Genomic DNA, 22497 nt, shown 5'->3' on the forward strand with positions numbered 1-22497 from the left:
CTATAATTCTAAAGTATCATCAACAAAACAAATGTTATTCTTCAAAATATTGGAAAGCTAAATTGAAACGGTAAAAATATAAGTATGTTACTTTATACTTAAAGTGTTAGCACTGAAAATCAATGACAGGTATATATTCTGAAAGAAGTCACTGATGGCTGCAGTCATATTGATGTTTATTCAAAAGTAAATTTATGGAATACATGGAAAATAAGTTGAACTGGAACCTATGGACAGTTTCACAGTACTCATTAACATTTTTAAAGATAGAATTTTACTGTTTTAAAGTAGGAGTTCTAAAATCATGTCCCTTCAGTGTTTTCAACTGTTGTATGTTTCAACCAATGACCCGAAAAATTTCAAATGATGAGAGACACCATTTAGGCAAAAATTCTCATGTGTCAGTCAGTACTTTTAATGTTGTATACATAAAATTATAGTAAAAAGAAGACTATACAAACAACAGCGCCTCTGTGCTCATGAACATACTGCATTACAGTAAACCGAGTTTATATTCAACCATGAAGTGTGGTTCTCCCATTAGTTCACTTTGTGACGGGTCTGAAAACAAACAAAAAACGTATTAAAGTTTTCTCAAAAAAAGATAAATTCATGCTTATATTCTACTGCATTTCCATTATACCACAAGTCAGAATTCTAAAACAAAAAAAAACCTTGAAAATCTTCACTCCTGTTTTTATAAATAGGTCAGACAAAAGTCTTATTTTTATTGTGATAGTACACCTAAGAGTCTTTAAAATGAATACCAACAGGAAGCTCCCTAAAGACAATAAAGCCTTTTTTCCTTTCGTCCTCTATTCCTCAGCACAGAACTAGAAATACAATAAAAACTCAATAAACTGTAAAATTAGTAAAAATAATCACTCACATTAAAATCATTATTACCAAGAGTTACAGATCAATTTGGATGTTTCCTCACTAATTTCCCAAGAAACTGGACATTACTGTGTTACATCAGTTCAGCAATCTAGACTCCTGACCTTATCATGCAACAAAGTAGCTTAAGCAGCAACTGTTACTGCTACAATTATTAAGAATAAAATGCTATGTATGTAACAGGCAAAATTCCCACTGAGGAATTACCCAAAGTGCAATCCAGTGTTCTCAAATGAACAAAAATCACCTACCCATTCAGGGAACCTTTCTAGCTCATGTCTACCTTAGAGAGATGGCAAGGAATCAATATGAAAAGAAGTCTACAAAATAGCTGTGATCTTTTTAAATATGAAATCCTATCACATCACTGCTTTCCACTGCATTGCTTTTCACAGCCTTACACTGAACTCTCAAAAATAAACTTCTTTTTTGTAGTCACAAGATTCTGGCTCCCCTGCACTCTGCCTTTCAACCTCACCCTACTTCACACTCCACTTTCCTCAAGAAATCCAGCCATGGGGATCTTAACACACGTATGTGTGTCAGGAGACAGAATCAGTGTCACACAATTCTGTAAGTCCTGGAACTAGAGACGGTATCTGTCTTTGTTCTAGACTCTTTCCATGGCTTTTTCTAAAGTGAACAACTTCAGAAAACAGACCGTTATCTCCTATGGAGCACAAGACAGATTTACAACCTATTATAAAACATTTGGGCACTCTTAACTTGGTGTTCCTCTTCCTGTAACAAAATCCACCATATATGCAGGCATGACTTAATCCTCTTCTTGCTGCCCTGTAGCAAATGAGGTTCAGGGCACCAACAGGAAAATTGAAACTCTGGTGACTGTTCTGTCTTTTCAAGTCTTGTTTTCTACCTGCATCCATGAAACCAGGACTGGCTAACTTGTTACCTTTAACTAGAATAAGATCTTAAATACTAGAGTTCTTCAGCTGTTCTCAGGTTGGAGACCCTGAATATACTGCTGTTTCTGTCTCTAGTTTTAGCTCAACTAATTCACCTATCTTTCAGGAATCAACTTATGTCATAACCAGAGATATGTGACTCTCCCACCTTTTGTAATTACATGTTTAACTGTTTAATATATACCCCTTCATTAGAAAACAGATTTTTTTTCTTTACACAGAATTATAGGAGTTGATTTTTAAACAAAAGACTTTTATAATTAAAAGATAAGAATATAGGGCCTCCCCTGGTGGCGCAGGGTTGAGCGCTGGGTTGCAAGGCAGCCTGCAGCCTCTGCAGCGCTAGTTCGATCCCCGGCCACCGGCAAGGGACACACACACACACACACACACACACACACACACACACGATAAGAATATATAAAGTATGGAACTATCGCCTTTCTAACTGTAAATGAGGTCTAAGGTCAATGTAAAAAAGTAAAATTTCCAGGTTTTCCAGCATTCAAAAAACTCCCCCAGAGAAGATAGTCAAAGAGGAGCCTCACGAGACTTCTGTTGTGTCCACCATATTTCCTTACCGGACATCAGTAGCCAAGCAAAACTAATGTAATTTAATCCTGTTGGATTTTTCTGTTTCTCCTGAACTGCTGGGGGCGTAATAAGCACAAGCAATACTGAGCAGAACTATAGTTGTTTAACTTCCTCAGAACCAGAAAACAGAGGATGCTGCATGTATTGTTCTTACATAAAAGCCATTTATCTTATACATGATAGAACTATTCGAAGTTCATTAAAAATGACAAATTCTGCTTTGCTACTCTATAGAAACAAAATTTGTGAGGGCCTATTTAAAAAAAACAAAAAACAAACTTTTGTCTTTTTCCTAGTTTTAAAAAGTCATATCCCACAAACTTTTTGAGTATTGCAGTCAACATTGTTTAAGCTATCTTTAAGAATACTCTATTATACTCATATCAGACATTATCCTTAGGACATGAAACTTACTAACATTACTTGACTGAATGACTATACCCTCAGAACTTTATAAATAAGTCTTACTTTCAAAACCAACTGAAGAACAATTACCATTAAATTTATCTTGTTGTAGTGAATAAATAGAAGTGAATCCAATCAACTTTAAGTTAGATGTGGATGAAAAATCCTATTAGTTTTGTTTGTTACCATTGCCTTGTGCATTACTGAGGTTCCAAAAAAAAAGTGCTGAATGACACTTACCATTAAGAATATCTTCAAATCCAATAGTCTCATCATTACCTCTCAAAATATCCAGTGAAAGGTTTGAGCTTGGAAGAAATGGAAGACGCTGAACCTTGGGGATAATATGAAAGGACAAGATCAGAAAAAAACAATATATGACCTAATTTTATCTTTTTTGTTTCTAAAATTCACAAAACTAAGTAGACTATCATTTTAATACTAATGGGGAAAAAACATATCAGCATGAATTTAACACAAACCAAACGTTTTAAACTCCTCAAAATGTTACTCAAAATACATAGTCACTGAAACTATACCTTTTATTAATTTGCACATATTTTGTAGCTTTGCTTATATCCAGGAATACCACAGTATATATATATATATATATATATATATATATATATACCATGTGATGAAATGAAATATCCCAGTGCCTAACCCATGTCTCCTTCCGAACATATGTGAAATGACCAGATTCCTGAATTCCCAATGAGTGAAAAGTATTATTCTCCTTAGTAAACTGATCATTCTATTTGTTTATATTACTTAAAGTATAGATTTAGGGCCTCCTTGCTGGAGGAAGGGGTTAAGACAAAACCTATGAAGCTAGCCACAGCCACTGCAACACGGGTTCGATCCCCGGCCAGGGAGCTACCCACATGGTGCAGCAGACCTCTCCTGACTTGCCCGCTACTCCCCCTGGCAGTGCATTTCAATCAATCTGCCTGTTCTATTTACCACTCTGTCTCTGGTGAATCTGCTCACCTCCCACAACACTAGCCTGTACCCCAGTTCTTGTATGCACAACAAATAAAAATCTTTAAAAAAAAAAGTATAGATTTAGTTATAAACCTTGAAAACATTAGTGGTAACCAGAAATAAAGGTCAAAGTCACTGCAGGGCCTTTAAAACACAATGCCAGTCTGAACTGGTGTCACTTTTTTGACTAATAAGTACACACAGTAGAGACTGGTACCAATGTGTAGTGGATAAAGCCACAGGCTGTGCAATTGCAGATCTGGATTCAAAATTCTCATTTTACCACTGACCAACCCTATGGCTTTGTATGTGTTAACTCTCTGTTTCCTCATCATGAAACAGGATAGTAGCTACCTTCCTCTCAAACTTGTACTATAGTATATAGTATAAACACAGTATAGTCACTGGCACACAGCTGATATTCAAAAAGCTTTAATGTAGCCAAGCAAATTTTCAGTTTTCTGTTCTTTGTTAATTGTTCGGCAGTTATAACTAGAATCAATGCATATAATTTTGGATATTACCAAGAGTAATAGGTGCTCCATGTCTACATAATACTTGTACTTTAAATAATCACAATGTCAGAATCTAAGGGGACAACTAAGATGTTTTCCCCCAAAGAAAACGTAACCAGACTAAACATTTTTTCAATTACTAATGGCCTATATTTTAACCTTTTACAGCATGAAAAAATTCCTCTAGACTGTCAAAATTAAATAATAAATAAAAAGTGGGAGGGTAAAGGGAGAAAGAGAAAGTATTAAAAATAGTTAAACACCGAGCCTATAAATTAAACCAGAGAGTAAAAGGAATGATAGGTACAACTTGATCAGAGGTATTAATTCTGAGAAAACATCAAAAGCAGGGACGAAAAGGCAGTTGTTAAACATCCTGTACTCGAGCAGTTTCACTGGTGTGATTAAAGTCAGAAAACTAGGTTGAGTGAACAGGAGGTAATGGAGTGAACACAGCAAATGTAGGCAACTTTTTAAGAAACTTAACTTGCAAAAGCACACTTACTGAGAGAGAAATTACTATAAAGGTATTTAAGATGGACACAAATTTGGTTTAGAGAACAAGAGGTTCAAGTATATATAAATGCTGCTGATGAGTCAGAATAGAGAAAGGTTGAAGGTATCAGCTATGGAAAAGATCAAGAAAGGAGAATGTCCTTAATCACTATGATGTGGCAGAATTCAAGCAAAATCCAAGGTGAGTAGGAAGAGAAACAGTTAAATAGTTTTTACGCACTTAGAAAGACATTTCTGAAGATCTTATTCATGAGCAACAGACATGCTTAGCTATACACAAAATGCCCACTATATACCCCACTTAGATATTCCTAGAGGCATCTTAAATTCACTGTAAACCCCCCAAAAGGAGAAAACCATGAAAGCTAATGCAGGTTTAAATTTTCAGACACTGAAATTGTAATTTGGAGTTTTCCACTTAAAGACTTGTTTCCCTCTATGAAGGAGGAATCAGGATCCTATCCTGAGAAGGGAGAAGGGAGAATAGGTTGTAGGAGAAAAAAGAAGCTAAGGTTTACATAGCTGATATTAAAATAGAAGAATCCTTCCAACTGATTACCAGCACATATATGAGATGCACATGTTAACGGCATCCACAACTCACCTGCTGCACCGCCTTGAATTCCATTTGTAATTTCAGTGGAGCAAATAGACCCTGAATGTTTCGCAGTGTGGAAAAATTCATTTTATCCTGGTTGAGCCGGAACTACAACAAAAGACAAACATAATTTTAAATGTCACACTCAACATTCTACATTCAAAGCAGATGGCACTGACACATATATAACACAGTATTCAGATGAAGGATTTAATATCCATAAGAAGAATTAAAAACAATGTTATTTTTCCTACTTCTTCAAAAAATTGTAGAATATGTATTTCTGTATTTTACCCAGCATGCACCGTACTTATCTTCATGCACTGTACTTCGCCAGTATAAAATTACCACCTAAAATCTGGATTCACAAAACTAATAAGGAATGTTTTTCACACTGCAAAAGTATGTTTACAAAGCATAATCACACTTGTTTGATTAGAATTATTGTAAACTGGTAGCGTAAAAGTATAGAGATGCAGAAAGTTACACACAGTGACAAAAGTTAATGATATATTTGTAAGTATGACAGTATATATTGCAAAGGATTTTACAAAACAAATAACCATACCATCATATCATCCTGTTAAACTACAATGTCTAACTCTTACGTTTTTGGGTGATTCATTCCAGGGGCAAAAAACCCCAAAACTATGAAAATTTGGTCCAATTTGCATTGAATATTAATAAGCTTTTTTCCCCTGGAATCATAATTTTACTGAATATTGATATAACTTCCAAAAAACTTGTATAGCAAGTTAATGTATTTCAGGCATTGAATCAACTTGACTCATGGACAGTTTCCCAAAAGGACTATTAAGGACTATTACAAAGATCTATCCGAGTTAAGGTAATAACAACTAGAAAAAGTGACCTCTGTGATCATTTTTTATTACAGGCATACTTCATTTTATTGCAATTCGATTTACTGTGCATTTCAAATATTGCATTTGATGTTACCCATGTAGGGAAAGTCTCTCAGTGCCATTTTTCCAACAGCATGGGCTCACTTGATGTGTCTGTCATATTAAAGAGTATGTACATTGGGGTTTTTTAGACGTAACATCGCACACTTAACAGACTGTATTATAGTGTACATGCAATTTTGATATACACTGGGAAATCAAAAAATTCATGTGATTTGCTTTACTGTAATAATTATTGCAGTGGCAGTAGTCTGATAACAAACCTGAAATCTCTCTGAGGTGGGACTTTCTGGTGGCACAGGAGTTAAATCTCAGCACCACCACAGCCTCAGTTCAATCCTCGGCAGAGAGCTAACCCACTTATGGCAGGGCAGCCATCTCCTGTCTTTCCACTTAGCAGTGTATTTCAGTCAATCTGCCTGTTCTGCTCTTCACTCTGTTTCTAGTGAATCCTCTCACCTACTGTACCTCTGGTCTATACCCCATAAATAAATACATAAATCTTTAAAAGAGAGAGAGAGAGAGAGAGAGAGAGAGAGAGAGAGAGAGAGAGAGAAAGGAAAAAATATCTGAGATGTGCTTGTACATTAGGACTCTCTGGATAAGACTTTTTTCTAACATTCGTAAGAAAAATATCATAATCAAAAAAAATCAGGATTTTTTTGAGAGAAAAGTGCCCATCTAGGATATGATCTGTGGGACACAAATATGAAATCTGAACGTAAGCTGTCTAGCAATCTGGTTCTCAATTACATTAGCTTCACAGCAAAACTGTAACTAATGCTCCTTAAAGAAAAGTATGCAGTATTTTGAGCATATGATCTGAAATCCTAATTGAAGGGCTTCCTTTAAATACTGAGTAATCCTCATATGTAAATGTTAGTTAGGCTTTATGGTCATATACAACAAGACAGAACCAACAGTATACCTTGTAGGAACTGAGCAGAAACGACACTACATAGAGATCAGGGCTTTTCAGCCCTTGGCACTACTGATATCTGGAGTGAGATAATACTTTGCTGTGGGTAATTAGGACTACTCTGTGCATTCTAGGATATTTAGAAGTATCGGTAGAATCTGCAGACTCTCCTCACTAGATGTCAGTATCACCCCCCTCCCCCCCCAAACACCACTTATAACAATCAAACATTGCTGTATGTTCTGTAGGGGCCATAATCATTTCTTGTTGAGAATCACCAGTGCAGATGGTAATAGTATTCTTTCATCACTATTACCATGGCAGCTCTCAATTATGGAGAACTAATTTTAGCAAGCATATGCCAAGGGATGGACTAATTCCATTTTACAAAAAGAAACTAAAACTTAAACAAGATATTAAACAACCCGCCTCGAGTGTACTTAACAAGTAAGTGTGGTGCCAATTTAAACATACTACAGGTCAATTATGCAACCTGTGCAAAAGGATTTACATTAAGTGCTCAGAATTTCAAGAGAGAGGCTGCCATTAGTTGGTTAAGTCATTAGGGAAGAGTACACAGACGCAGTACATGTAAGATGGGCTTCATAAGATCTACAAAATTTTTAGACTCTTGGCAATTTTGGCCAGTCTCACTCACACTTACCAAAATTTCTCTATAAACATATATTGTTCAAAACGGAACCAATCCTCCAAACCTAATGGCCCCACTAGCTCACAGGAAAGTAAAACTATATCTCTCTAAATTTGAGTCCCAGCTTATTATTAATAAAGTCCAACATTGCATTAACTGTCTTTCCAGTGACTAACGCAATCTGCTGGCTTACACTAAAAACAGTCAATTAAAATTGTTAAACTTTACATAACAAGTTAAAATTTACTCCATGTAAATGTGCATAGTTCATTTTCTGAAGCCAAATGCAGAACCGCACATCCACTTAAGCGTTTTTCTTGAAACTCTGGCCTAGTCTTTTGGTTTATTGTAGCATCTATAAAGCTGTTCACTAAGTCATCAAAATAGTTATCCATACCAGCTCTTTCTTCCACAAAACCTAGTTTACAAGCTTTCAGTGGTCAACCTCAAGTCTTTGAAAAACACTTAACCTTTCTACGTCAACTTGGAGCATGAAACCAGAGTAATTAAAGCAAGTAGGAATCCTTTACTTTCTCATCTAATTTGAACTTCAATTTCCTTATTACATTATTTGTTCTACTCCTTTTTATAAAAAATCATTTCCTTACTAAAGAGAAAGGAAGCAAAACAACATAATAGGATAGCTAAAAACTGGGTAACAATGCAACATGTTCCCAGTGGTGAGACTTCTTTCTTCTTGTTCTAAATGTATATTTCAAAACCCTTTAAGTTGTCTTTGGAACATGTATATAAACTATACCATCTCTGAGAGTGACTTTTCCACATTTACCTGGTGAATACCAATCTAAATGGTCCAAATGTTCCTAACTGTAATACCTTACACAGCCCTAAGCACAGGTGGTTGCTCCATCCTTGGTCCTCAATAGCACTTTAGGAAGCCCCTATCCACTTCTCCTCCTTCCATTAAATTTCAGCTTCATAAGTAGGGGAATTATATTACACTCATCCGTGTACCTAGTGTGTCTAGCAAGTGAACATGTCTCAATAACTTAGAGACTGATGGGGCCTCCCCGGTGGCACAGCGGTTGAGTGCAGGGCTGCGAAGCTGCCCGCAGCCTCTGCAGCGCCGGTTTGATCCCCGGCCGCCAGCGAGGGTCCCACATGGCACACAGACCTCTCCTGCCGCCCGCTGCTCCCCTCAGCAGGGTATTTCATCAGTCAAGTCTGTCCTGTTCCCCGCTCTGGCTCTGGTGAATTCTCTCACCCTCCCGCGCTTCTGACTGTACCCCAGTTCTTGTACAAATAAATAAATAAATCTTTAAAAAAAAAGACAAAACTTAGAGACTGACGGCTTGAAAAAGAGGTCAAGGATAGAGATATGAACTTGAAGATCAACAGCAAAAATATAAAAGAAAATAAGGTCATCAAATGAGAAAACATCATGAGAAAAGTGAAGAGGTGGACAGACCTTTTAAAGTGTCCATAAACAAGAATAGAGGAATGTGTAGAAAGGGAGCTTTAGTGAAGCAATGATAATCTAGCACTAATTCAAAGTCTATTCTAGTGTATGTGCTGCCAAAGTGAGCACTTAAAGTCTTCTAAAGGACATTTAAAACAAGGCTCAACATGCTTCACAGTCAAATGCTCAACATCAGAACTGTCTTAATAAATGAAACGATAGTAATATTATTTCTTTTCATAATAAGACTATTAAAAGTATTTATCTACTGGAGAATACTAATAAAGTGCACATAACATACTTACATTTTTTTCTGACAATTCAAGAGGATGACTGGGCAGAAGTTCATTTTTCACACAAGAAAAGCTGAAAATAAACATTCAAATAGAAGGTTAAATATCTCTCAATACCCAAGTTCAAAAATCACATCTATCAAGGATGTAACTATAATAGAACACTAAGGAGTTTTTGAGATGATGAAACTGCCCTGTACCTTGACTATGATGATGGCTACAGGAACTGATACATGTACTAAAATTCATTTAACTATCAATATATGCCATATAGGGGGACGGGGGGAGTCAAATTTACTTTATAATAATTGTTTTACAATATCTCTATTACAGGTACTAGGAGAACTCTCACAAAATTTAATAAAGTATGCTTATTATTATTATTCTGATGACATGCTTCTTATTTAAACTATTCAAGCCTCTTCTGTTCAGGTTTAATGCATCTTCAGTATTGACTATGTCTTTAACATATGCTGAATACTGTGTTTGACATTTATAAAATATCTACTATGTACAAAGTACTATGTTTTACATGACACACAGCTAGAACCAAGCTACTGGTCTTTATAACACTAGATATGAAAAGATGACTATCTTATTATCCAAATCATTTGAGAATGAAAAGAAATTTTAGAAATCCTATGACAATCATTTATTGTATACTGTCTTTATACAGAGGATTATCCCAGAAGTAGAATTTGAAAATGGTTCCACTCATGGCAATCTTAGTCTAAGTGGAAAGAAAAAGGAACATTTCATGTGAATAAATAAGCCAGGACTTGGTTAAAGACTGATCTATGAATATGCTTATGCTGTAAATCAATTTATATATCCAATTCCAAAGGCTATGTACTGCATCTTTCACTATAAAATGGTAGTCTATAATGACACCAGTATTAGAATGACATTCTACTACAGTTACATTAAACAACTTAAAATTAGAAATGAAATTCAAAATACAAGATACTCATGGGAGAAAGGCATTGTCCTTAATTAAGCAGAAAAGCCATCTGTCAAGAAAAAGTACCAGAAACTAAAACATAAACAACAACAAAAAAAGGCAAATCCAGGAAAAGGGTTAGAATTATCTGCTGAAGTTAGAATAGAAAAATACTAGCTAACGCTTACAGAGTACCTACTACTGTCATCACCTGTTCTAAGTATTTTCTATGTCTTAACTCATTCATTCCTCAACTAAGTTACATACTCTCAACAGCCCTATTTCATAGATTGAGGACTGAGACATAAGGAATTAAGAAATTTGTCCCAAGGCATACATCTAGTAAACAGCAGAGTCAGGCTCAAAACCCAAAGAGTCTGATGCAGAGTCCATGCTCTCACCTTCTAGGTCCAAGTGTCTCCCAAAGAAAAGTGAATTATTCCACAGTAGTTATTAAGATAAGGAGACAAACTGCTTTCTAAAATATCAGTAGCAAAAAATCAAACTCCTACCAAACCATGCTACTTGTTCACATCTCCTAAGAGGATGCCCTCTCCTGGGAAACTACCATTCCAATTAAGACTGCTTCTACTATAGAAAACATCTAAGCTTCCACCAGGGCCCAGTTGGAGATATATGACTTCCTATCTCTAAATCACATATACATTTATAACTTATCGAAAAAAAAATTTTTTAAATACATGAAAAATAATTTACATAAATATTTTATTATAACAGTGAAAGACACAACTCGCCCATGTACCCTTTTCGAAGACGATCTTGACTTTCAAAAGGTCCACTTGCTGACAGTTCAGTAACTGGAATACTGTCCTTGAGCTCAGATCCAAGTCCTCTAGAATTCTATAACAAAAATTTAAAATGCTGTTAAAAATTTTAAAATGTTAAAAACCCACACCAAACACCTGTGTGAAAACACTGAGAATTAAACAGAAAAAATAAGGTCTTTGTCAATTATAATGAATCTCAAGCATTATAATTGTGGGACAAACATGGTACAGTTATATTTTTTTGAGGTTTTTGCTGAATGCTGAGTGAAAAGTTATTACAGAAAAAGAAAGAACATGGGTAAAGGTATAAAAATATAAATGAACAGGTAGTTTGAGATGATTGGCTAAATACCTGAGTGGAGCAAAGGACTGGCAAAATGAAAAGTCTTAAACATACAAAGAAAGTTGGGTTTATTCTGAAATTGACCATCTCAGAAGGATGACTGCATGCTCAGAATTACTTTCATTAAAAAGATTTCTCCCTCAGTTTGGGATGGTAAGCACAAAATGAAAAATATTAAAGACAGGGAAGGTAGAAGACAGGTCACAGTAGCTAAGAAAAAAAAAAAAAAAGGAATTTCAGAAATTCCTGGTACTGCTATAAAAACAATCAAATAAAATGTAATAAATGTTACAACAGGTAAAAACAAGATACTGACAATATCCATGCAAATCTCTCAAGTACAAATTCCTGCAATTCTGCAGAAAAACATAAAGCAGCTACAAATATTTTAGCATTCAGCCTTACACTATTCTTGAAGAAACTATTCTACGAAACCAACTTTTTATTGATATCTTAACTCCTCTGTATATTTTATTTGGAAAAATACTTTAGCCTGTCCAGGGTTTCTTTAATATACCACCCTAGCGCAGGTTCCCATGCCGGATAACTTCCAACAGCTCTCTACTCGGTGTTTTTTCCTCTAGACGATTTCATTTTCTAATTCTGCATACCAAGGTTTGCCTAATACATACATTATATAACCTCCTCAACAAAAGCTACTAAAAACAAACAAACGAACAGGAAAAAAAAACTTTCACTGATTCACCAATGTCTTGTTTGAAGAAAAGTCCAAGGTGCTTAGCCTGGAATTCAAGCACCCACACAACAGTTTCAACTCCTCGACATAGAAATCATGGTCCATCCGGAAAAGAATGGAATACAGTGCAGGTTACTAACGCAGGTTACCGTGCCCAAGGCATAAAGCCACTTATCTGCCCCAGGTTCCTGAACACAGGACTACAGTTGTATGACTTCACTTTTCCAAATGTATCTCCTGTTACTTTCCTACAAAACATTCTCTTTCTCCCAGGTTGCTGTATTGAAAAATGACAGAAGTTTCTTCTTCCACAAAGCAAAGGGGTTACACTGTTCTAATTTTCCCAGTTTCCTTCTGTAAAATATCAAGAGTAGTACTTGCTGTTCCCAATAAAGTAGCAGAGGAAAACAAAAAAATCTATGGAAAATTAGTTATCACTAGTTACATTTGAGAGTGGCTATAAAACCTCTTCACAGTCATGAGCAGTATTTATCAACAGCAGCTTTCTGTGGCATCAAAGTCGGGGTCAAAGGCCATTCGGCGGTCTTTCCCAAATATCACAACTTTTAAGTGTAAAAAAAGGGGGGGAAAGAGAGGCACGGAGGAAAATGACAAAAGGAAGAAGCCACAGTCTGCTATGTGCCCCCCCCCCAACATCTAGCATACTACCAAGCTTTCAAAACTGTCTGAAGAACAAAAATGAGTTTTCAAACTGTGCTCCATTTAGCTGTCGCTTATTTTTTTTAAGATTTATTTATTTATTTATACAAGCACTGGGTACAGTCAGAAGCGAGGGAGGGTGAGAGAATAATTCACCAGAGCCAGAGCGGGAAGCAGAACAGGCAGAAGGACTGAAGTACACTGCTGAGGGGAGCAGTGGGCGGCAGGAAAGGTCCGCGCGCCAGGTGGGACCCTCGCCGGCGGCCGGGGATCGAACCGGCGCTGCAGAGGCTGCGGGCAGCTCCGCAACCCAGCGCTCAACCGCTGTGCCGACAGGAGAGGCCCTTTAGCTGTGGCTTTTCAGGGCTGTGCGAGGGTCAGCGTAGGCAGAGAGTTTGAGGCCTCTGGGCCCCCAGGGGTTCTCCCGACAGGGCAGTCGGCAGCGCCACACCACGGACCGCGGCACTTTCGGTTCTGTCCTTTCCTCCTCCCCGCAGCTACGGGGAAGGGGCAGGGAACCCTGGGGACTCAGGGGTGGAAGGGCGCAAACCGAGAGAAGAGAGAGCGATGGAAGAAGATGACGTGGAAGAACTGTTGGCGGGACCTCCACCGGGCACCGCCTGGGCGAGACCCACCAACCCCAGTCCCCATGACTCGACAGATCATGGCGCCCTAGGCCGCGCTCGTCCGCGCCCTGGTCCCCACCGCCGCCGCGGGGCTGGCTGGGAGGCGGCTGCCTTTCCCGCCGGGCCCCGGCCCCAGCCCGCGGGCGCTCGGGTCACCCGGGGGCTCACTCACCATTTTCAACAAGCTCCGCGAGCGGCCTGTCAGCGCCGTTACCGTCAGGCGGCCTCCCGATCACTTCCGTTTCCGGGGCTGCCCCCCACATCCGCCGGAAGTGCGTCGGTCCGGACGAGGAAGGAAGGAGGGCGCGGGGCCCCTGAGGGAGCCGCGCGGAGACGAGGCTCCCACGCCCGAGGCCCCGACGGACTGGGGGGCCAAGGGCGCAGGGAGGGTGTGTGCAGGGAGTGGGGGGAGGGGAGTCGGGGCGAGACGTGCTGCAGGGGAGACAGACTCGGGAGCTTCGCTGAATTAATAATAAACTTCGCCTTTTGTGCATTTGAAAATGTGCGATGTGGGGGGGCTTCCCTGCCTGGTGGCGAAAGGGGTTAAGTACAGCACTATGAAGCTATCCGCAGCCTCTGCAGCACGAGTTCGATCCCCCGCCGGCCAGGGAGCAACCCACATGGCGCCGCAGACCTCTCCTGACTCGGCCGCTGCTCCCCTCGGCAGTGTATTTTGGTGGATCTGCCTGTTCTGCTCCCCGCTTTGTCTCTGGGAAATCCTCTCTCACACACGCACACACACACGCCATCCCCATACCTCTGGCCTGTACCCCAGCTGTTGTATGCATAAATAAATAAATCTTTAAAAATGTGCAATGTGCCTTGGTAGATGCATCCTCAATTAATTCAAAACCTCTTGGGGTAAATACTACATTTTCATAAGGGTAAATGAATCTTAGGTAGGATGCATGATTTAATGCAGCCGTTTAGGTAGCAAGGTAAAAGTAGAACGCCAGACTTTGTGCCAGTTTATTTTTTTAATCACATGTGGAAGACCTGCTGTGCTAATACAGAAATGAATCAGGCTGATGTGGTTCCTGAGCTAGTGGAGTAGAGGAAAAGGGTGATGGAGGGGAGCTGACAACTAATTACCAATATTGGGCTGACAACTAATTACCAATATTGGGCTCTTACTACATATAACATAATGCTAAGTGCTTTATATAATGTATGTCCCTTAATCTTTTCAATAATTTTTATGCTGTTTAAAAGAAAACCCCAAGAAAGTAAGTAATCCTAACTTGAAAACCCTGTATCTGCCCTTATGCATGGGTATTTGTTCTTTTATCTTCTAGCCTGTATTCAGCCTATTCTCTAACTGTGCCTCATTGCCTGGAACTTTTTCCTCTGCAGTAGTGGCTGCTAAAGATGAATTGCTATTGAAACTGCCCCTAACTGTAAGTAACCTTATGGATTTGGACCTAGAGTACCACCCACTGCTGGAGCTCTTAACACCTGCAGGGGGGCGTACCCAAGACCTTATTTGGCAGACCTATCCTCAGGCCTGTTGGATTTGCCATACACATCCTGGTAGGTACCACATCATAACAAATATGTGGGACTAACCTGCAAATTGGACTGAAATCAGTTCCCTCCAACTAACTAGATAAGTCAGACTCTTCCCAAATCCTTTTATTGCAGTGCACCTTGCTGCTCTTCGAGTTTAATTCTAAATATTTGTTCCTGTCAGCCTTTAGATGGTTTACAAACATCCTCATCTCCTGGCTTGCATTCCATGTGATAACTGTGGGACTCAATTTGTCCCACAGTGCACTCACAAGCATTGGTAAAGGCAGTTTTTCAGATAGCCACTACCAAGTGTTCCTGTCCAGCTGCCTCAAACCCTGCTACTACCCCACTCCTTGGCCAACCTACTGTACTCCAACCCAAGCTCTTGCTGCCTGGCATTCTACTCAGGAACCCTGCCATGGTGGAAATCATACCCTGGATGCACCAATAAGGAAACACAGTTTTCCTAGGCTCCTAATACTTGTGAAAATGCCATTGGCAGGAGCAAGGAACTTGATCATGCTTCTTAATCCTCTTGGATACCTCCCTATCACTCAGCCCTAAGCTCCTTAATCCGTCAGATATACGCAGGACTATTTGTCTCCCTGGGAATCACAATGTTTCTAGATCTTTTAGAGGTAAAAGTAGTTAAAATACAATGCTACAACCTCAACAATGCTGAAGGAACTTGGAGAATTGTCTGTGTACTCCCTTCCTGAGAGACTGTACAGGCTCACACCAACATCCTCACCAGCTGCAAGCCCTATCGCCACAAGAGAAACAAAAAGAGAGCTATAGGCCTCAAGATAGCAGGAGTAGGGCCTCCCCTGGTGGCGCAGCTGTTGAGTGCTGGGTTGTGAAGCTGCCCGCAGTCTCTGCAGCACAGGTTCGATTCCCGGCTGCTCCCAGGCCACGGGAGGAGGGTCCCACATGGCGCGCAGACCTCTCCTGCCGCCCGCTGCTCCCCTCAGCAGTGTACTTCGGTCCTTCTGCCAGCTCTGCTCCCTGCTTTGGCTCTGGTGAATTCTCTCACCCTCCCGCTCTTCTGACTGTACCCAGTGCTTGTATAAATAAATAAATAAATCTTTTAAAATAAATAAATGAAATTAAAAATTAAAAATTAAAAAAAAAAAAGAACCTGACCTGAAGTGTTTAGTATGCTAAAGTGCACACTCCTGGGAGGAGACTGAAGATTCTAATGAGGCATGGGGTGTATAGCCTACATGATCACCCACTGCACATGCTCAAAATAGCCTCAGCTCCAGATATGCTCTGACACTACCCTTGGGTGACCCTCCCTTGCATAAAAACTGAAATTCAAAACTTGGCTACATCCTGGCTATAAGTGGCTCAGGGCAGTTGCTGCCCCTCTGCTATTGGGTGATCCAAAATAAAAGTTCCTAGCTTGAAACTTATTGTTGGTTCTTTCAAAACTTGTATGGAATTCAGTAGTGGAAGCCAGACAAAGGCCTTTCAGAATCGTAACATAATCTATGAAGTGACCACTCTATTACCCTGATTTTACAAGCATAGACCATGCCACAAGAGATTAAATAGATAGGCCTAAGGGCCCATTATTAAGGTCATAATACTATATTGTATTGTCTTCCAAATAAAATATGTAAAAATTACTTTATGCTGTCAACCATATAATGAAGAAAACTTAAAGAATCATTGACTGATAGCCAAGGATGAGCATGAACTAGATGAAGTAGAGTATATGAAAGAACATTTTTGGCAGATTTGCTTGTACACAGTCTGAAGTGGGAAAGGCCTGTGAGGTTGCAGTTCAGATAGTAAGGTAGAGAGTAGTGAGAGATGAGGTTGTAAGCAGGTAGAAGAAAGTTTATTACAGAGGCCCATATATGCCAGATTAAGGGTGATGTTTTAGCTTTAGAAAGTCATTGAAGGACTTTAAGGAGGCAGGTGATAGTGATGGAGGATTAGAGGAAAAAATAGGGAATGGAAACTTCACAATGCCAGAAACTAGAGGTGGAGGTAAGAAATAACGAAAATAGTCATTATACTGGCTATGGAAATTTGTAGGCACAGGAAATCCTTAGGCACTGGACTGCTATATGGACTGCTATAGAAAATTCTTCCACACAGACTGCTACAGAAATGGAGATTGTTAGTCCACAAAGGTATGAATACCCAAAAGAACACTGCCAAGAAAAACTGTTCTCGGGCCTCCCAACTCCGGCTCTGGTGAATTCTCTCACCCTCCTGCGCTTCTGACTGTACCCAGTGCTTGTATAAATAAATAAATAAATAAATAAATAAATAAATAAATAAATAAATAAATCTTTAAAACGAGAAAAAGAAAAACTGTTCTGGAAAAATGCAGCTCTGGTCCTAAGAGTGCCCACCTGTGTCTATACAGGCATCTCTTTTAACAAACCTTTCCTTTAAAAACATCAGCAGAAGCACCTCTGGGCCCACCTGTGTCTATGCAGTTGTCTCTTTTTTCCTTTCTGTTTTTCCTAATAAGCCGATCCTTTTAATATGTCTATGCAAAAGTCTTTTCCTTAGTAAATTTGTAGTGTGCCACTGAAAGGGGAACTCTGTCAAAATTTTTCTCATAGGTAACTAACTCAAGGACACCCTCTTACTGAATCCCAACATCTCATCAAAACCCCATCATTAGGTCCTATGTATGTCCAGTGCCAAGGTCCTGCAAACTTGAAGTTTCTGCACTGCTTCAGATTTTAAGTATTTTTTTTTTTAAGATTTATTTATTGGGCCTCCCCTGGTGGTGCAGCAGTTGAGCTGGGCTGTGAAGCTGCCCGCAGCCTCTGCAGCACCGGTTCGATCCCCAGCCACTACCGAGGGTCCCATATAGTGCGCAGACCTCTCCTGCTGCGCCCACTGCTCCCCTCAGCAGTGTACTTCTGTCAGTCTGCCTATTCTGCTCCCTCCCACGCTTCTGACTGTACCCAGTGCTTATATAAATAAATAAATAAATCTTTAAAAAATATATTTATTTATTTATGCGTACAAGAGGTGGGGCATAGGCCAGAGATGCAGGGGGTGAGAGGATCCACCAGAGACTGAGTGGGGAACAGAACAGGCAGACTGACTGAAATACACTGCTGAGGGGAGCAGCCGGAGAGGCAGGAGAGGTCTGCTGCGCCATGTGGGTTTCTCCCTGGTCAGCCTGGGATCGAACTCATGCTGTAGAGGCTGTGGATTGCTTCATAGTGCAGTGCTTAACACCTTGAGCCACCAAAGAGGCCCCTTGAGTATTTTTTAAGTATTCTGCACTGCTGTCCTTATGTGTCCTCTGTTTCTTGCAAATAATATCCATGTTACCATGAAATTTGAGCTTGAATGTTTTATTTGCATATTTTCCTTTCAATTCCACCTGAAGAGAAATTTTTAATATTCCACTTTTTTTTTTTTTAATCAATGTAATGTTTGGTGATTGCTCACAGTTCAGTCATTAAATATTTGTTGAACATTTGCTTGGTACTACATTGTGGAACTAAAGAAATGAAAAGCTGTTTCCCTGTACTTGAGATGCTTTTATTTTCTTGGGGGAATATATATGTAAACATATTTATAATGCATTGTGGTAAACATTCAAGAAGATAAAGGAACTGAGTCAGGAAGTGATTGGGAAGAGGGAAAAATAGCACTTGAGGGAGAGGAAATGGGGAAAGGCTGGAATTTGCAAAGGGCAAGTTACAATCTGAACAGTAAGGAACATTTCCATCTGATTAGAATTCAGAAGAGCAAGAGGAGATAACAATGGAAGAAATGGCTTGGGTTTTGGACTTTTTCTTATAGAAAATAATGAGGCGTTTTCACAAACATTTGACATTGGAAAAAAATCATAAGTCTTCCCTGGAGGCCTAGGGGCTGAGTCTCAGTGCTGTGTCACCACTATGGCCTGGGCTTGAACCCAGGCCAGGAAGCTGACCCACATACGGTGCAGCGGACCTCTCCTGTCTCACCTGCAGCTCCCCTTGCCAGTGTATTGCAGTAAAGCCCACTGGTTCTGCTCCCCATTCTGTCCCTGATAGTTCCTCTCACCCCCTCCACCTCTGGCCTACACCCTACATCTTCGTCACGTAAAAAATAAATAAATAAAACATCTTCTACACACAAAAAAATTTAAAAAAACAATTAACTTGGTTACAACATGAGGGAGAAGACAGGAACCAGGATCCCATTTAGAGAGCTGCAAGAGCCCAAGCCAGAGAGGATAAAAATGTAAATTAAGGTAATACAGGATATTGGAAAGACTTAGAAGCAGTGAAAAGTAACCTGCTTGGCTTCCTTCTTAAAGACTGGTGTGTCTGTATAGCACAGTGCCTTGCATGCTGTGTGTGCAGACGTTAAGAAAGGTGTGTGCACTCAGAAAGGTCTTTATATGTAGTGAATTTCTCTTTGGGAGTAGCTAGAAGAGGCATAAAAAAGGTATAGAGAAGAGAGGCAGAGAGGTGTCTCCCTTAAGGAATGTTTAAGGAGCCCAGGAAGATCGGTCAAGGCATAGGAATGACCGATGATGTCAAGTATCAGGATTGTGGGAAAATCACTGTAGTCTGACAAATGGGATGTCATTTTCATGGTCTTCTGATGAAAATTTAAGTAGAATGGTGGGAACAAAAACCAGATTGCTAGGGATGAGAGAATTAGTAGTAAAGAAGTGGATGTTGGGGTCCTCCCTGATGGTACAAGGGTTAAACACAGTGGTATCAAGCTATTGCCAGCCACTGCAGCATGAGTTCAATTCCCAGCCAGCCAAGGAGGTGACCCACATGGCACAGCAGACCTCTCCTGTCTCACCCGCTGCTCCCCTCAGCATTGTATTTCATCAGTCTGTCTGTTCTGCTCCCCACTCTGTTTCTGGTGAATCCTCTCACACCCTCCACCCCATTCCCATACCTCTGACCTGCACCCCAGCTCTTGTGTGCATAAATAAATAAATCTTTAAAAAAATGGACTTTGTATATTAACCTTGCAGTTAAATGACATAGATTTTTTTTCCCAGAAAATTGTCAGTCCCAAAAAAGAGAAACAGGATTTTGGTTTGAACAAAAGTTGGGTTTTGTTTTGTTTCATAAGTACAGTTAAAAAGACTAACATTTATTAGGGAGATGTTGGAAAGAGTCAGTGAAGATGCAAGAGTGAAGATACCAGGGAGAGAGAATCATTGAGAAGGTGTGATTAAGGAAAGATATCTCAGAAGCCAGAGTAGGTATGAGGGGAGAGCAAGGGTAGAAATGGAGCAGTTAATCATGGAAGTGGCCTGTTTCTCGAACAGGGGAAAAGATGGAAAACTTGATGAAGAAAGAAGCCCTACACTGTGGAGAAGGAATGTTGTGGAAGTTAAAAACCAGTCAACACTGTTAATCTTTTTTTTTTTTTAAATCACAAAGTGTTGTTTATTTATTTATTTTTAAGATTTATTTATTTATTTATAAAAGCACTGTGTACAGTCAGAAGTGCGGGAGGGTGAGAGAATTCATCAGAGCCAGACCGGGGAACAGAACAGGCAGAGTGATGAAATACACTGCTGAGGGGAGCAGTGGACACAACAGGAGAGGTCTGCCATGCCATGTGGGACCCTCGCGGTGGCTGGTGATCAAACCAGTGCTGAAGAGGCTGAGGGCAGCTTCGTAGCCCAGCACTCAACCGCTGCCCCACCAGGGGAGGCCCCAACACTGTTAATCTTGATGGGATGAAAGGATCTGGTGGTAGTTTTAGAACAGCCAGAAAATTGAAGACTCAACATGGATCATGAAATAGAAAATCAATAAGGTGAATTAAAAGGACTGTTCAGAACCATAAGGATATGAGCCGGTAGTAACATCAATTTGTAATATACTGGGTCAATAGAGTTGCATTCATTTTCTGCAAAAAATCTCAGAAACACAGTGTAGATAATGAGGTGTTCACAAAGCAGATTCATGAATGTTGGGGTTTGGTGCATGGGGTTCTTGGGTTCCTGGGTCCTTCTGAGAAAGATTTTAGCAGTTTCCCCTTCAGCAGCACACTGCCAGTTTATTAAGAAAAAAGACATTTGCATAGACACAAATAGGCAGAGGCTGCATCTTAAAAGGCCAGGTTTGTTAGGAAAAAGAGAAAAGAAAAAGAGGTACCTGTATAGACACAGGTGGACAAAGAGCTGCATTAGAAAAGGACAGGTTTATTAAAAGAGATGCCTGCATAGACACAGGTGGGCAGTCTTGGAACAAGATCTGAATTTTGCAGAACAAGAAACATTGTGTAAAATGGGACATTCTTACATAGCATTCTTGGGGGCAAGGGGTTTTTCTTTTGTGGAATTTTATTGCTTTAGAAGTTGGTTGGGTTGGTTCTCTATAATAACCTTTTCTGGCCCCACCTCAGATTCCTGGAAACTTCCATAATTAGTTTAACAACTTACTCATCATCCCTACCCCCACCTCTGGTTTTGACCTTGCGAGTACACCTATCCCCAATTTTTCTACTCCATATTTCCATCAGTGAAGAGTGATTAGGGGTTCTAGGGGTTCTAGGTGATAGTACAAGGGGCTCAGAAAGTGAACAGGAAGTTCTACAATAATACCCCCTTCGTTTATGTCTCAATAGCTTCTGCCTTCATTTTTTTTTAAAGATTTATTTATACATACAAGAGCTGGGGTGCAGGCCAGAGATGGGAGGGGGGAGAGGATTCACCAGAGACAGAGTGGGGAACAGAACAGGCAGACTGACTGAAATACTCTGCTGAGGGGAGCAATGGGCGAGATAGGAAAGGTCTGCTGAACCATGTGGGTCAGCTACCTGGCCAGGATTGGAACATGTGCTGCAGTGGCTGCTAATAGCTTCCTAGTGCTCTGTCTTAACCCCTGAGCCACCAGGGAAGCCCCCTGACTTCAAATTTTTTTAACATGCCTTTGTATTGAAAGCCTTTGTACTTGCTTATTTCTGTTGACTGCACTCTCCTCAAAGATGGGAATTACAATCTGTCTATTCTTGAATACTCGCTCCATGGCACAAATATTTGCTGAATGCATGTTGTTGGATGTGGAAGAAACTCCTGTCTACAGTGTATTCTGATAATGAAGCATGGGTGAGAAGCAGATAAATGAGTACAGCCAGCTGATAGCTGAGGTTGATTATTAGGAGATGTAAAAGCATGCTGATTTTTGAAAGATTCCTACGATTTATTGAATCCTCATCCCTCCAAAAATAGAGAAAGGGTGGTGTAAAGCAGATGACATGTGATCTTTAGACAAAGTAGTTAATGTGATAATGTTAGTGAAGAAGCAGAAGTATTGAGGAACAAGAGGTTGTGATGACAT

At 39.8% G+C, this 22497-nt stretch overlaps 1 protein-coding gene across 1 annotated transcript; it reads right to left on the reverse strand.

Annotated features, from left to right (window-relative positions):
* Positions 1-493: 493 nt before the first annotated feature.
* POMP (proteasome maturation protein) lies at positions 494-22209 on the reverse strand (the record flags this gene model as incomplete). Its single annotated transcript, XM_084234885.1, is given in 9 exon segments — positions 494-561; positions 3063-3156; positions 5442-5543; positions 9655-9715; positions 11346-11443; positions 13869-13901; positions 13903-13931; positions 13934-14060; positions 22111-22209. Coding segments are annotated over 9 exon segments (711 nt in total).
* Positions 22210-22497: the final 288 nt, after the last annotated feature.

This window comes from Talpa europaea (genome assembly GCF_964194135.1).
Source record: "Talpa europaea genome assembly, chromosome: 6".
Classification (NCBI taxonomy): Eukaryota; Metazoa; Chordata; class Mammalia; order Eulipotyphla; family Talpidae; genus Talpa; species Talpa europaea.